The following is a 12,066-nucleotide window of genomic DNA, read 5'->3' on the forward strand; positions in this document are numbered from 1 at the left end:
CAAAAGCCTGATCTTACTCCCACACTCGCATTTACACACAATCTGCGCCCCTTACAATTCCAGAGCTGAAAAGACTCCTAAGAATGATAAAGTCCAAAACTGCCCCTCACAGCTATGACAACTGAAGCCCAGAAGGGTGATTTGCCCAAGGCCACAGAGAATGTTCATAAAAGTGCCCATAACCCGTGCAAAACACAAATGCATGTATCTCAGGGAAGGCCGCCAAAGGAGTAACGTTCTGAAAGGAACACCTCAGACCTAGAGGTTCATTTCTTGGACGCACAACCTCACCCTTTTCCAGGTGGCCAGCAGCTGTTTATCAGACATCTGCTCCGGGTAATCCGCAATGGCAAACACGCATCCCAGTAAGAAGGCTTCTTCTGGAACTAGAACAGAATTGTATACATATAAAAAAAATTTTAATCCCATGAATACGTGTGCACAAAAAGTAAAACAGTTGATTTTGCTGAGTTCAGTTTGAATTTATGAAGTCAATCGCTCTCGCCCACCATTAGTCCAAGCACCTTTGGAATATTGCTACAGATATACTGACTTGATTGTCTATGTTAAACGATTAAAAGAGTGAAACAACATAGTTCATGCCCGGGCATGGAATACGCTGAGTTAATCCTGTGGGCACCTGACGTTCTACGGACACCAGGGTCCGGTGTCCCAAATGCCAAACAAAGTACACCTGCTCCACTACTACAACTTTATTTTTTGTTATGGATGAGATGCACACTCCTCATTTTTGTAAGAATTATTTTGATGTAAATCCTGACCCACCTCAAACACTTTCAACGCATTTATGTAAGTACAGTACTTTTAGGAGAAAAAAGGAAAAAAATTCCCATTACTAACGCTCCACGGCTGGGTCATGTCCAAAAAGCTGGTGCTGCGGCTGGTGGTGCTGCTGCTGCAACTGCTGGTGGTGCTGCAGGGGCGGGGCCTGGTGCTGCAGGGGCGGAGCCTGGTGCTGCAGGGGCGGAGCCTGGTGCTGCAGGGGCGGGGCCTGGTGCTGCAGGGGCGGAGCCTGGTGCTGCGGGGGCGGGACCTGGTGCTGCGGGGGTGGGGCCTGGTGCTGTGCGGCCTGAGTCTGCATCTGCTGCTGCTGCTGCTGTTGGTGCAGACGCTGCAGCTGCTGCTGCTGCAGGAGGCTGTGCTGCTGCTGCTGTAACTGTGCCAGCTGCTGCTGCTGCAGCTGATGGAGCTGCTGCTGCAGGGCATGCTGCTGCTGCTGCGGGCGGTGCAGCGACTGCTGCGGGAACTGCAGCGGCTGCTGAGGGAACGCGTGCTGGTGGACTTGCTGCTGCTGTGGGAACGGGTGTGACTGCTGCTGGGGGTAGGGCTGCTGGGAAAGCTGCGGCTGCGGCTGCTGGAGCTGCAGGAGCTGCTGGGGCGGCAGGTGCAGGACAGGCGGCTGTGGCTGCTGCGACAGGTGTGGCTCGGGAGTCACTTTCACCTGGCTGAACAGCACCGCGCTGGCGTTCGCGTGGCCCTGCTGGCTGTGGTTCACCTGCTGCTCTAAACTCTTTGTAGGTGCTGAAAGGGACTGTAAGATCTAGGAAACAAAGATGAGGTGAAGCCGTTACCAACAGTTCCTGAAGGTACCAGTAGTTCCTGATCACAGAACTTGCCATACCGCAAACAATGCCAAGTATGACTTTTGCCTTTGTCACTGTCACAGTCATTCAAATTTCTTAATATTGGCTCCTAACCATTAAATATTTGCAATTTAAACTGGATTTTGATGGTTAGCTACACTTCCTCAGCCTCTCGACCAAATTTTAAACCAAATCTGCCTCACATGTCTAACATTTCAAAAATTCATTTTCTTCACATCTAGCAGCAAAATGTCCTAATGTGCTTACATTGCTGAGAACTCCCTGCACAACTGCTCGCAGTGGTGATGGGCTCCATCTGCTCAGCGGACTGGATGGAGCCTTCCAGGGATGCTTTGGAGCACACCGCGGAGAAGGTCACAGCGCTCTCTAAGGCTGCGTCACCTGCAGGACGATTTCAAACGCAGAGACGTGCCCACGTTCCCTGCTGTAGTCACTTCCTTCCATTACAAACGTGATCATATTATCTCTCTATATCCAAATATAAATTTAGGGGACTTGGGATTTAAACCAACACCCACTGTATTTGAAGAATACAGAACACAGTAGAAATGACCGCTAGCTGATCAACAGTGCTTTCTGATTTGCACATGAAGAGCAAAGGACATTTCCATTCCATTTTAAACAGACAACTGCCATTGGTAATTCCTCAGCTGAGAGGAAGAGATGACATTTCCCGAGCTGCCAGAGCTTCACACGTCAGTCACGTAATTCACACCAACCCTGAGACACAATGCTTTTCAGTGCACAGCCCACGTCTCCGTCTGCCAGCGGGACACGGCCACCTGGACGCACGGCAGGTCAAATTCCGGCCTCCCCACCGCAGGGGCACCACCGCTCTCCTCACTTCTTCCCCTGGCCTTCCGCCTGTCATCCCGACGCCTTCCCCGCACCAACTCCCTGGCTCCCAAGGCTCTTTCTGACCGTGCTCCCTGCTCTCCCCAAAGGCCCCCTGCTGTGCTGGGACCTGCTCTGTGGCTTGACCAGCCCCTCCCTTCCTGGACCCCAAGCACTGGCGGGGCACTTCAAGCAGGGCCACTGTGTGGACAGGACTCTGACCACCTCACCTCGGGACCATCTGCTGGTCCCCTCACCGCTCCCTCCCTTCACCCTCCAGGGCCCAGGCAGGGATGCAGTGTGCCGGGGCAGAAGTATAAAGACAGAGTGTGGGGACCGAGCACAGGACTCCTGCTGCTCAGCCACGGAGGCCAGCTCAGCATGCCATCACCTCCTCTGCCTTCCAAGACAGGCCAGAGCCCAGCTTCATGGAGAAGCTCATCATCTGGGTTTTTTAAAAGACAATTTGGACCAAACTGAATGTGGCGGGCAGAGTGTGACCTGTCAGTTAGTGGTGTGCGTCATTCAAAGCCACCACACCTCCAAACCCGCCCAGCTCTGACTGCACCCGCTGTCCTCATACTATCAGCATGCCCATCTTCCCGAGGGAGGGAAGGCAGAACACTTTTATATGTATCTCTAACCAATACCTCTTCAAACCACCAGCATTATCGTAACTATGATATTGTGTTTATAAGAAGTGGCCGCCTCAGAAGACGGCCCATACTCATCCTCTCCATGACTATAGAGGCCCTTTGTGACAGGGCCCTTCTAAATCTTTCCTGGCACGCACGCACGCACGCACGCACGCACTTCCAAGTTCAGGTCTCACTGACTTGCTCTTCCTAGCACACAGGAAGTTCATGCCTCCTTCTGGGGCTTCAGCTGCTCTTCCTTTCGCCGGGCACACTCTGCCCTGCCATGGCCTCCTCGTCGTTCAGCCTGACTTAAGGCACCTCCTTCACGAGGCCCTCCGACAGTCAAGTCTGAAGGAGGCTTCTTTCCCCCGCGGCGTTACATGGCTTTTTATTACTGTCTTCACGACACCCACGCCCTCAGAAGCCCTCTCGTCCCTACTGTTTGCTCACCGTCCGTCTTCTCCACCTGAAACAGCAGCGGGGGACTTGTCTTTCTTCTTTTCCATTTGTCTGCAGTGCCCAGAAAAATGCAAACAGAGGCTACCTCTTCAGCTACCTACCTCCTTTCTGTATTAAACTGAAAAACGTCTACTAAAACTTGCAAGGTCCACTCTGCATCAACAAGCTCCAATTATTACCTAAACTGAGATGAAGGCATCTTTCATGAATGAATGTACGTTGTCACTTATCTACATGAAGTTCAGTCATCATGAGCAGAGAAGGAACAGCTGGTGAGGTTCATGCTTGTGTTTGCCGCCCTGCTGATTCTAAACTACCTAAAAGGGGGACGCCTCTGTAAAAAAGAGCACGCGTCTCCGGGAGTCTGCTCCTACCCCTCTGCATGCTGTCACCCGCTTTCACGACAGAATTCATGACAATGAAATACACACACATGATGCAAACAAGTTCTCATACAAGTAAATACTGCTTGTCAAAAGTTAATTGTTCCAAAGACACAGAAAATGATATACGATGCTGAAACAGACTGTAAGATCCAATTCCAAAATCCCTATTTAAATCTCAGTTTTTAAAGAGTGACTTACATGTGCGACATTTGACGGCCGGTTAATCTGCTGAATGTCAGCACTGTTGGTGATATTTCGCAAGGTCCGCATGGCCGGGCTCCAGGGCGCTGCCACCTCGGGCCGCTCCGAGCTCTGGAGGTGCGGTCCTGCAGCCACGAGGCTGCCACGGCCGGCGGGCGGCACCGGCGGCACGTTGGCACAAAGGTTAATGAGGCTGGGTGCCTTGCCTGGGGCCAACCTGCGCTTGGCTGCCGCCACCTGTGGGACCTCCGCTGGGGTCCAGTTCAGATTCCTCTCTTGCTTTTCAGGGGACGAATCTGAAGAATCATCAAACATCAGTTCCCCTTTAGGTTTTTCGGTGTTTGACTTGGGTGAAAACTGCTGGTCACCTGAAGGAGACCCTTCCCGCGAGCTGGCAGGGCTGGACTTCTCATCGGTACTCCCCTCATTTGGGGAATCTTGTTCCTCATTTTCTACCTCCTCCTCCTCGTCTTCTTCCTCTTCTTCCTCTTCGTAAATAATTAGGCGAGGGTGATAACATGCTTCGTCCTTCCTGGTTTTCTCCGATACGCAATCCAGGACCCAGTCAGGGGTCACGATTTTAATACTTGTCCTCTTTAAAGCACATTCATATTTCTCCTAAGAGTAAAGCACCGACATGGAAACAAAGCTGTAAGGTTTATCAAATTCCCTAGAATTATGCATTAAAAAGAAAGGACTTCAGTTGAAATGATCAATGCCTGTCATTGCCATTTCCTACTCGGCAAAAGCTTACACTCCTTTTAGAGGACATGCCCCAAACAAACCACGTATCGATGACCACAGGACCGTCTCACGCCCGCCACAGTCGTCTTAAAAGACCTTGTTTCAAGTTAACTTCTTTAAATGGTACTTAGATACAAAGTGCAGCTAGGACTCCCATGGAATATTCTCTTACGAAGGAGATGAGTAACTGCCATCTAGTCTACCTTTCCTGGCACTAAGCTGTGACTGCGCGGCCGAGCGCCTGCAGGACACCAGGGGCAGTCCCGAGAGTGGGGCTGCCTTTCCACAGGGACGCTCTCCTCACCTACTGTCTAGTATTTACCGAGCTCATTCTACCGGAGACACAGAGGCCAGAATACATCTGACATAATGACGCCACAACTTACTGCAGAGGAGTCACATAGGCAATGAGAATACACTACAAAACCAGCGCTGAATGACATGGGAATAGGATCAGAAAAGGGGTGTCAGTGGGAGTGGCAGCACTCAGGGGGAGCCCCCGTGAGGGGCCAGGCCTGGCTGGGGTGGGAGAGGCAATTTGTAAAGGTGGAGAGAGAAAAACCAAGCAGGACGGACAAGGTGCCAGGAGACAGGCAGAGTGCTGAGCGGACGGCTCCCCACTGGTGAGGGCGCACGATGGCATGAATGCCCGAGGAAAACGGAAATACGTGGAAATTTTTAAATGAGTGACACCATACCGGCCCCGCCAGGCCACATGCTCCTCTCCTCCCAGGAGCCAGGCCACTCAGGACACACTGTGACGACTGCGGATTTGGGCTGAAGGCAGAAGAGCAAATGGAGGCCCTGACTGACTGGACAGCGAAACGAACGAGTCACGTTCCGGCTGCGAATACACGCACTTCTCAGGTGGGAGGAGCGCTCAGGGCCGGGAAGCTCTGGTCCCCATAGAAGAGCAGCCTCCGTCCCCCACGTCAGCGTGAGTCAGGGTCCCCGCAGGGCCCAGTCCTCACCAGGCTCCGACATCGAAGGCTGCAGTGGGCCCGACAGTTTGCATTTCTAACACGTCTCCCGGGGAGGGATGCTGCCGGCCAGGAGCCCACGGGGAACCAAACCCCTCTGGCCCCACCAGTTTAGAGACGATGGCCCTGTGCTTATCAAGTTAGGTGTGGTTTTACACATTCTAGATTATTAAGGAGGCAGTTATATTGAAAAGTCACTAAACGCATGTTTATAATTATATTCAGTACAAAGCCTTTTTAAAAATTGTGAAGAGCACTAAAAATATGTATTTTCAGAAAATATGAACTGAAGTTTTACTGGATCTGAAAGGAAACTCCAGAGATTCAAAACACCTTCCCATTTTCTCCATGAAATTAACCCAAAAGTCTTCATATTTAGAAGTCACATCTGGTTCAAAATAAAATGTGTCATCCTCTCACATCCTCTGTGAAATGAAACTCAGTCTACTATCAACTAACCTAATCAGCTGGTATGAACGGAATCTAATCATTAACGTAAAAGAAGCTCCAAGAAGACACAGTTCCTGGCAGTAAACGACATGTGAAGGCAGACGGACAGAGCGCTTACCCCCTTGGGCTCTGGGACAACCAGGTGTGTGCACTTCCTGTTCAGGCTGAGCTGGCAGTCACCCCCGTAGAAGGTGAGCAGGGCCCACAGGGCACTTCTGTCTTCAGAGGACACCTGACAGAAAGCAGAAACCAGGCTCTTATCACACGTCAATCTGTGTACCTGTTTAGTATTAAAATACACACTGACATCCTAACAGCTTTTCTTTACCTACTTCTCTCTCTTATGAAATGAAATTAACCCAAGGATATCAGAAGGGAAATGGTCAAGCTCTTAGCTATCTTAGCTATTTGCTTACTGCAATAAAAAATTTTATTCCTATTACAATAGTTTTATGGACATCACTTTTTTTCGCCTTGTCACCAAATGGAAAACAAAAAAATCCACACTCCAAAGACTGAATGGAGGACTCCTTCATTCTATCACAAAACCAAAGGAGAAAAAGGCAGAAAGAATGAGTACACATTCCATCTCCTAATTGTGTCATTTTTGAAAATGTTTTAGTATAACAGCAAAAATCATACCTAAGAAACTCCTTAAGCATTAATGGATGACAAATAAATACTTATTATGAAATGAATAAAATTTAAAAAAATACTGTGGTTTGTAAGCTCAGAGGAAAACGTAAATATTATTTAACAGACCAAAAGAGACAAGGCAAACATAAAAGAAATAATTCTCGTGCTTGCCTAAGGGATGAAGAGAGGACTCCAGATAGAATGGCTTATGCTGTGAAACAGGCTTTCCCTGTAACCACAAAAACAGCTACCATTTATTGCCTGCCTACTATGTGCCAGGAACTGTGCCAGGGCTTGATATCTACTCCCCATCCTCACCACCACCTCAGGAAGCAGGAATAGTGAGCCCCATTTTATACATACGGGAACAAACTCACAAAACATTGCAGCTAATGAGTGGAAAAGTTGGCTTTTAAAACCCAGGTCTGTCTAAACCCAGGTCTAACTCTAGACTGTATTTCCTACTGTTCTATACTGTTCTCTAAGGGCAGTTACTACCAAAAATTATTTCTGAAAAATAAAATTTTAGAGTCTGAAAGGCAAACATTTAAGAAAAATAAAGCTGTCAGTGTTAATTCTAAGATAACCATTTAACCAAGTCAATTTTTTTTTCTGGATAATTTATTATAAATTGAGGATTATGGTTAAGAATTCTGAACTGTGTCTCAAGTTAATTTTTTTAAGTATTGATAAGTAGCATGTTTTTTTTCTAATTGCCACTATTCGGCTTGTCAAAAAGCTCACATTCTACATCTACTCTCAGCCATTTCACAAATAAGTCTAGAAATTATTTTGCATTCCACACTACTCTGAATACTACTAAGAACACATTAATTTTATAAAAATCACCTTTAAAAATCATTTTATATCTCTAATTTAGTAAGTTAATATCACATTTCAGAAGATTAGATCAAAAGATTATTTTTTTCACACGCTTTCACAAAAACATTTATATCCTGCAACATCTCAGAGGTGAGATTTAATAATATGATAACACAGATTACTCACATAAATCATTACATCAGGTTTATTGAAAATGAAATTAAACAACAGAATGTAGATCTGGCCACAAGTCAGTCAGGTTTTCCTTTTAGGTTACTGACTGCAGTAATTCTAGCCCTATTCCCATCCGCCTGCGTCACAGGCGTGGGTCTCCACAAGCTGCTGTTTAAGGAGCATCAGATAGGGAGACCTGGGCTGCCATGGGGTCTCCAGAACCCAGCCACTTGGCAAACCTCCATGAAACAGCCCCTCAGCGATGGGCGTTTGTGTCAGACGACTTCTGACACCCACATCAGCTCCGGGACTGAAGCTGTGTCAGCATAAATTAAGAATGCTTTTTCCACACCAAAATGTTAACACTGGTTACCTAGTGGTAATAGGATTATGGGGACATTTTTATTTTCATTTTTATACTTTTCTGTATTTTCCAAATCCTCAAGAGCATTATTTTATAACTGGGGAAAGCATTTATCTACTTTAAAACAATCTTTCTAAACTGAAATCTATCATCTCACCTAATAAAGCCTGGCTGTCTCCTCAGTGCCTTAAGGTTAAAACCCAAAACCGTGAAAAAGGCGTCTGCGGCCCTTCCCGATGGGTATCTGCCGCGGACAGTGTCTCCCTCCACGTGTACCTTGACCTCCAGCCGTGACTAAGGGACACTCGACCAGCTATGCCTCTCTCAGGCCTTACCCACCTCCCTCCACTGCACCCACTCAGTGGCTGGGCGTCCCTGCCTCCACCCACGGCAGGGTGCTCAAAGGGGACCGTCCTCTAAGCAGGACAGAGGGCTGTGGTCCCGTCTGCGTCCCCTGCACGAACAGCTCCTTGATTCCAAAGAGGAACACCCTCCCTTCTCCCCAGGTCGCAGCCCCAGTGAGCGCTCCTGGGGCCCAGCTCCGTGACTTCTCCTTACCCAGTCCTCATGACCAACTCTTATCCTACTTAGGAAAAATTATGGTCATCCCTAAGAATTACACCCTAAACGTCTTTCCGATTTTTCGTGGTACCTAGTACAGTGCAAGGCACATGCGTAGGCAGTCAAGAAATATTTGTAGATTGAGATACAGCATGGAAAGGGCTTTTATTTCTAGTCTTCCAGATGGAAACTGGGACCCTGGCCAGGCTCTCCATCAGTCTTGACCTGCTCCCCGGAACCTACCCAGCACATTAAAGAAGCCTCGGCCCGCATCAGTACCGGGTCAGAAGAAGGCGGCTGGTGTCTGTCCTTCCCAACTTCTGCTGGCACAAGCGCCCTCCCCTACCTCTCCCTGGAGAGCTCTGGAAGACTCCAACAAAGAGCTCCAGCTCGTATCAACACCCTGACGGGAAAAGACAGAAGGTCACTGAGAACCACCAGCAAACAGTCCTGTGGCAAAGGCGGGGACCTGCCTGGTGTGCACAGGCATGTGCACATACATGCGTGCCGACCCCATCTCCACTGGGTGCGGGTTACCCACCGTGACCACTCCCTCCCAGGGTCATTCCCACACCTGGTCCCCGCTGTGCTCTTCCATGGGTTACAACACGGGCTACTTGCCGCACGTCTGTCTCCCCTTCCAGACTGCGTGTTTACTGAGGGGAGGACTCGTGCCCTGATTTGTTTGTACCCTGGGCTTTGTTCGTCACAAAGGACGCACTCCTCAGGCATTTGGTGAATCCAACTCCCACAGCTGCCCACCGTACAGACTGTATGTCTGGTAACGTATCTACTGCCTGCGTTAATGTTTCTCAGCAACCAGAGTGTTACTGTCCCCGCGTACATTCTTTCCTTAACCAGGGTTTCTTCAAACAAAGCACTATTGAGTAAAGCCTTTCCCATCCTATGTGAACTTAAATACCCCACTGCACACTGGGAATTTCAATCCCGCGTCAGTGGAGAACTGTGAGAATAAGAGTAAGTGACCCATAAAGATCGTACTCATGCTGGATTCTGACTTATTACCGAATGGATTCGCTGAAAGGATATAAAATCCTGTCCGAAGTCTTGCTAACTTCCCCTTTTTCTCCACCGCAGACCCAGCCATGCCCCAGGAGGAGCCTGGGACCTCAGTGAGCCCCGCCAGCCGGGCCGCTTCCCCAACCAGTGGATGACACATGTCCACCTGACAACGCTGCGGCTGTGTCCCCACCACAGCTTGCCCAGTGTTTCCCACGGACGGACCTCTAGCTCCCCGCCCCGCCCCTCTGCTTACCACACATGAGTCTTCGCAGCCCCAACCCAACACCTACTTAGCCACCTAAGCCTGTGAGATGGTCACCGAGCAGATGGCCAGCCCGGTGTCACTGTCCACCATCCTTGGCCACAGGACAATGACCTGCTACGAATTAACATTAATGCTCTACACCTTTCCCTGGGCGCTGCCACTTCCCAGCAACAAACACAAACTGATGGCTCCTAAAACCCACCTGCCCCTGCATTACCATCTCCACTTATTGTCGCACATCTCCTGAACTGTTGCGCTACCCCAGGCTCCATTCCTGCTGATCTGCTCTGTCTACTCCAGTTCACAGAAGTCAGTACTGCTCAGCCCTTCACCCCTATCTCCAAGTCCCCACGTGTGGACAGCTGATCAACACCCCAAAACACCCGGAACGCCACGTGTTTCAAAGCAACTCCCCATCTTCCCTCAGAAACCAGGCTCGCCTCTGTTTCCATCTCCAGCACGGATGCTACTACCACCGACCAGTGCTCGTACCTGAAACAAGGAAATCCCCTTGGACCAACGGTTCAGTGTGACGGCGTCTACGCAAGGTCTGGCTCACAGAGGGACCAACAGGGAATCCCGGCTGTCCCTGGCACCATAGCGTTCCCATGTCACCAAGACTCGTGGGTCCCCACCTGTCTCCAGGGTCTGTGTTGTGCCTTCAGTCACAGTGCTGACCCGAATCCAAATCTTCATCAAGTCTGAAACACGGGTCGTCCCTTCTGGGACCCACCCTGCCCTGTATGTCACGTCTACAACTCCCAGACTGCTGTCACCTACGAGATCACAGTGACGTCATCTCTGCTTGCTAGTTTCTGTGTTTTCCAAATATTCTAACAAACATCTGTAACCCAAAATTAAATACATACGAGAACAAGTAAAGAAGCATGCTGCTCGCTACTGTCTCAAGTTCAAACTCAGAGACCCAAGTGTCACAGTTCTCCGCATCCTCTGCCATCTACCCAGCCAACCATTCTCTCGTCTGCAGCCAAAGGCACGTGCTGGCTGCAGGACGGGTGTCCTCATTACCAGCTCCCGAGTTCTCCTTCCAGCTGTTCTATCTGAACACCACTGCCTTCCCCATTTTCACTCCAATCCTGCCCTTCTTTCCGGCCCACTCAACTCTGACACCCGCCAGCAGGGCTCCCTAACCTTGCAGCCCACACTGACACAGCCTTTCTGAGCTCAGACGCTAACAGCTGTGCCACCTGATTCAGCACGCCACTGTAGGTACCATGTACACAACAACCTTGTACATTGTGTGTGTTATGTGATAACCGATGACGTGTTCTAACCTTTGGTAAAGGTAGACTGCAGGCAGCTGTGTGGTCCAAAACAGCTTCACCTATTAGTTTTATCTTTCCAAGACTAAAAGTGTTCAATAGTTAATATTTAATAATGTCTAACTATCTCATTTAAAACTTCGTAATCATCTTAAGCTCACATACTTTGATTTGCTTATTTATTTCCCCACGTCAGGTCTGCTAAATACCTTGTCCTGGGACCCCGATCCCCGAAACATCCACAGCCACCCTGACCCTGGCCGAAGCTTCCTCCCTTCCTTTCTCACTCAATTCAAACCCTCTAGATAGTGGGCTCTGAATCTCTGAACCCAAAATTCCAATCAATACAAATATAATTAAATGCAAAATTCACATTTTAGTCAAAGTACATTGTGTTTATGCATAACGAGTGTAATATTAATAAAATTATTAATATTAATAAAATGTTTTCACTTTAAAACTTTTCTGATGTTTACTGTAAATTTGGAACATACAGAGAAGTATAAGGAAAACAATAAAAACTACATGTAACCACGTAACCATCAAAGGTTTTCATTTTAGCCAACTTTCAATATCATGTAAATATGCATTTCTAGCACAGACGTGAAAAACACTGAAAAT

General features: G+C 48.7%; 1 protein-coding gene across 4 annotated transcripts in view; it reads right to left on the reverse strand.

Annotated features, from left to right (window-relative positions):
• PAXIP1 (PAX interacting protein 1) overlaps positions 1-12,066 on the reverse strand; it is a 36,844-nt gene that overhangs the window by 12,992 nt on the left and 11,786 nt on the right. For 3 of the 4 annotated variants that reach the window (XM_081038505.1, XM_081038504.1, XM_081038503.1), the window contains exons 5-8: positions 6,436-6,549; positions 4,141-4,761; positions 862-1,561; positions 292-386 (exon numbers count right to left, since the gene is read on the reverse strand). In XM_081038505.1, coding sequence (XP_080894631.1) covers positions 292-386; positions 862-1,561; positions 4,141-4,761; positions 6,436-6,549 — 1,530 coding nt within the window. Of the gene's footprint in view, positions 1-291; positions 387-861; positions 1,562-4,140; positions 4,762-6,435; positions 6,550-9,117; positions 9,278-12,066 lie in introns of all 4 variants that reach the window. The other variant, XM_081038506.1, reaches the window with a different exon arrangement.

This window comes from Rhinolophus hipposideros (assembly GCF_964194185.1).
Source record: "Rhinolophus hipposideros genome assembly, chromosome: 25".
NCBI classification, from domain to species: Eukaryota; Metazoa; Chordata; class Mammalia; order Chiroptera; family Rhinolophidae; genus Rhinolophus; species Rhinolophus hipposideros.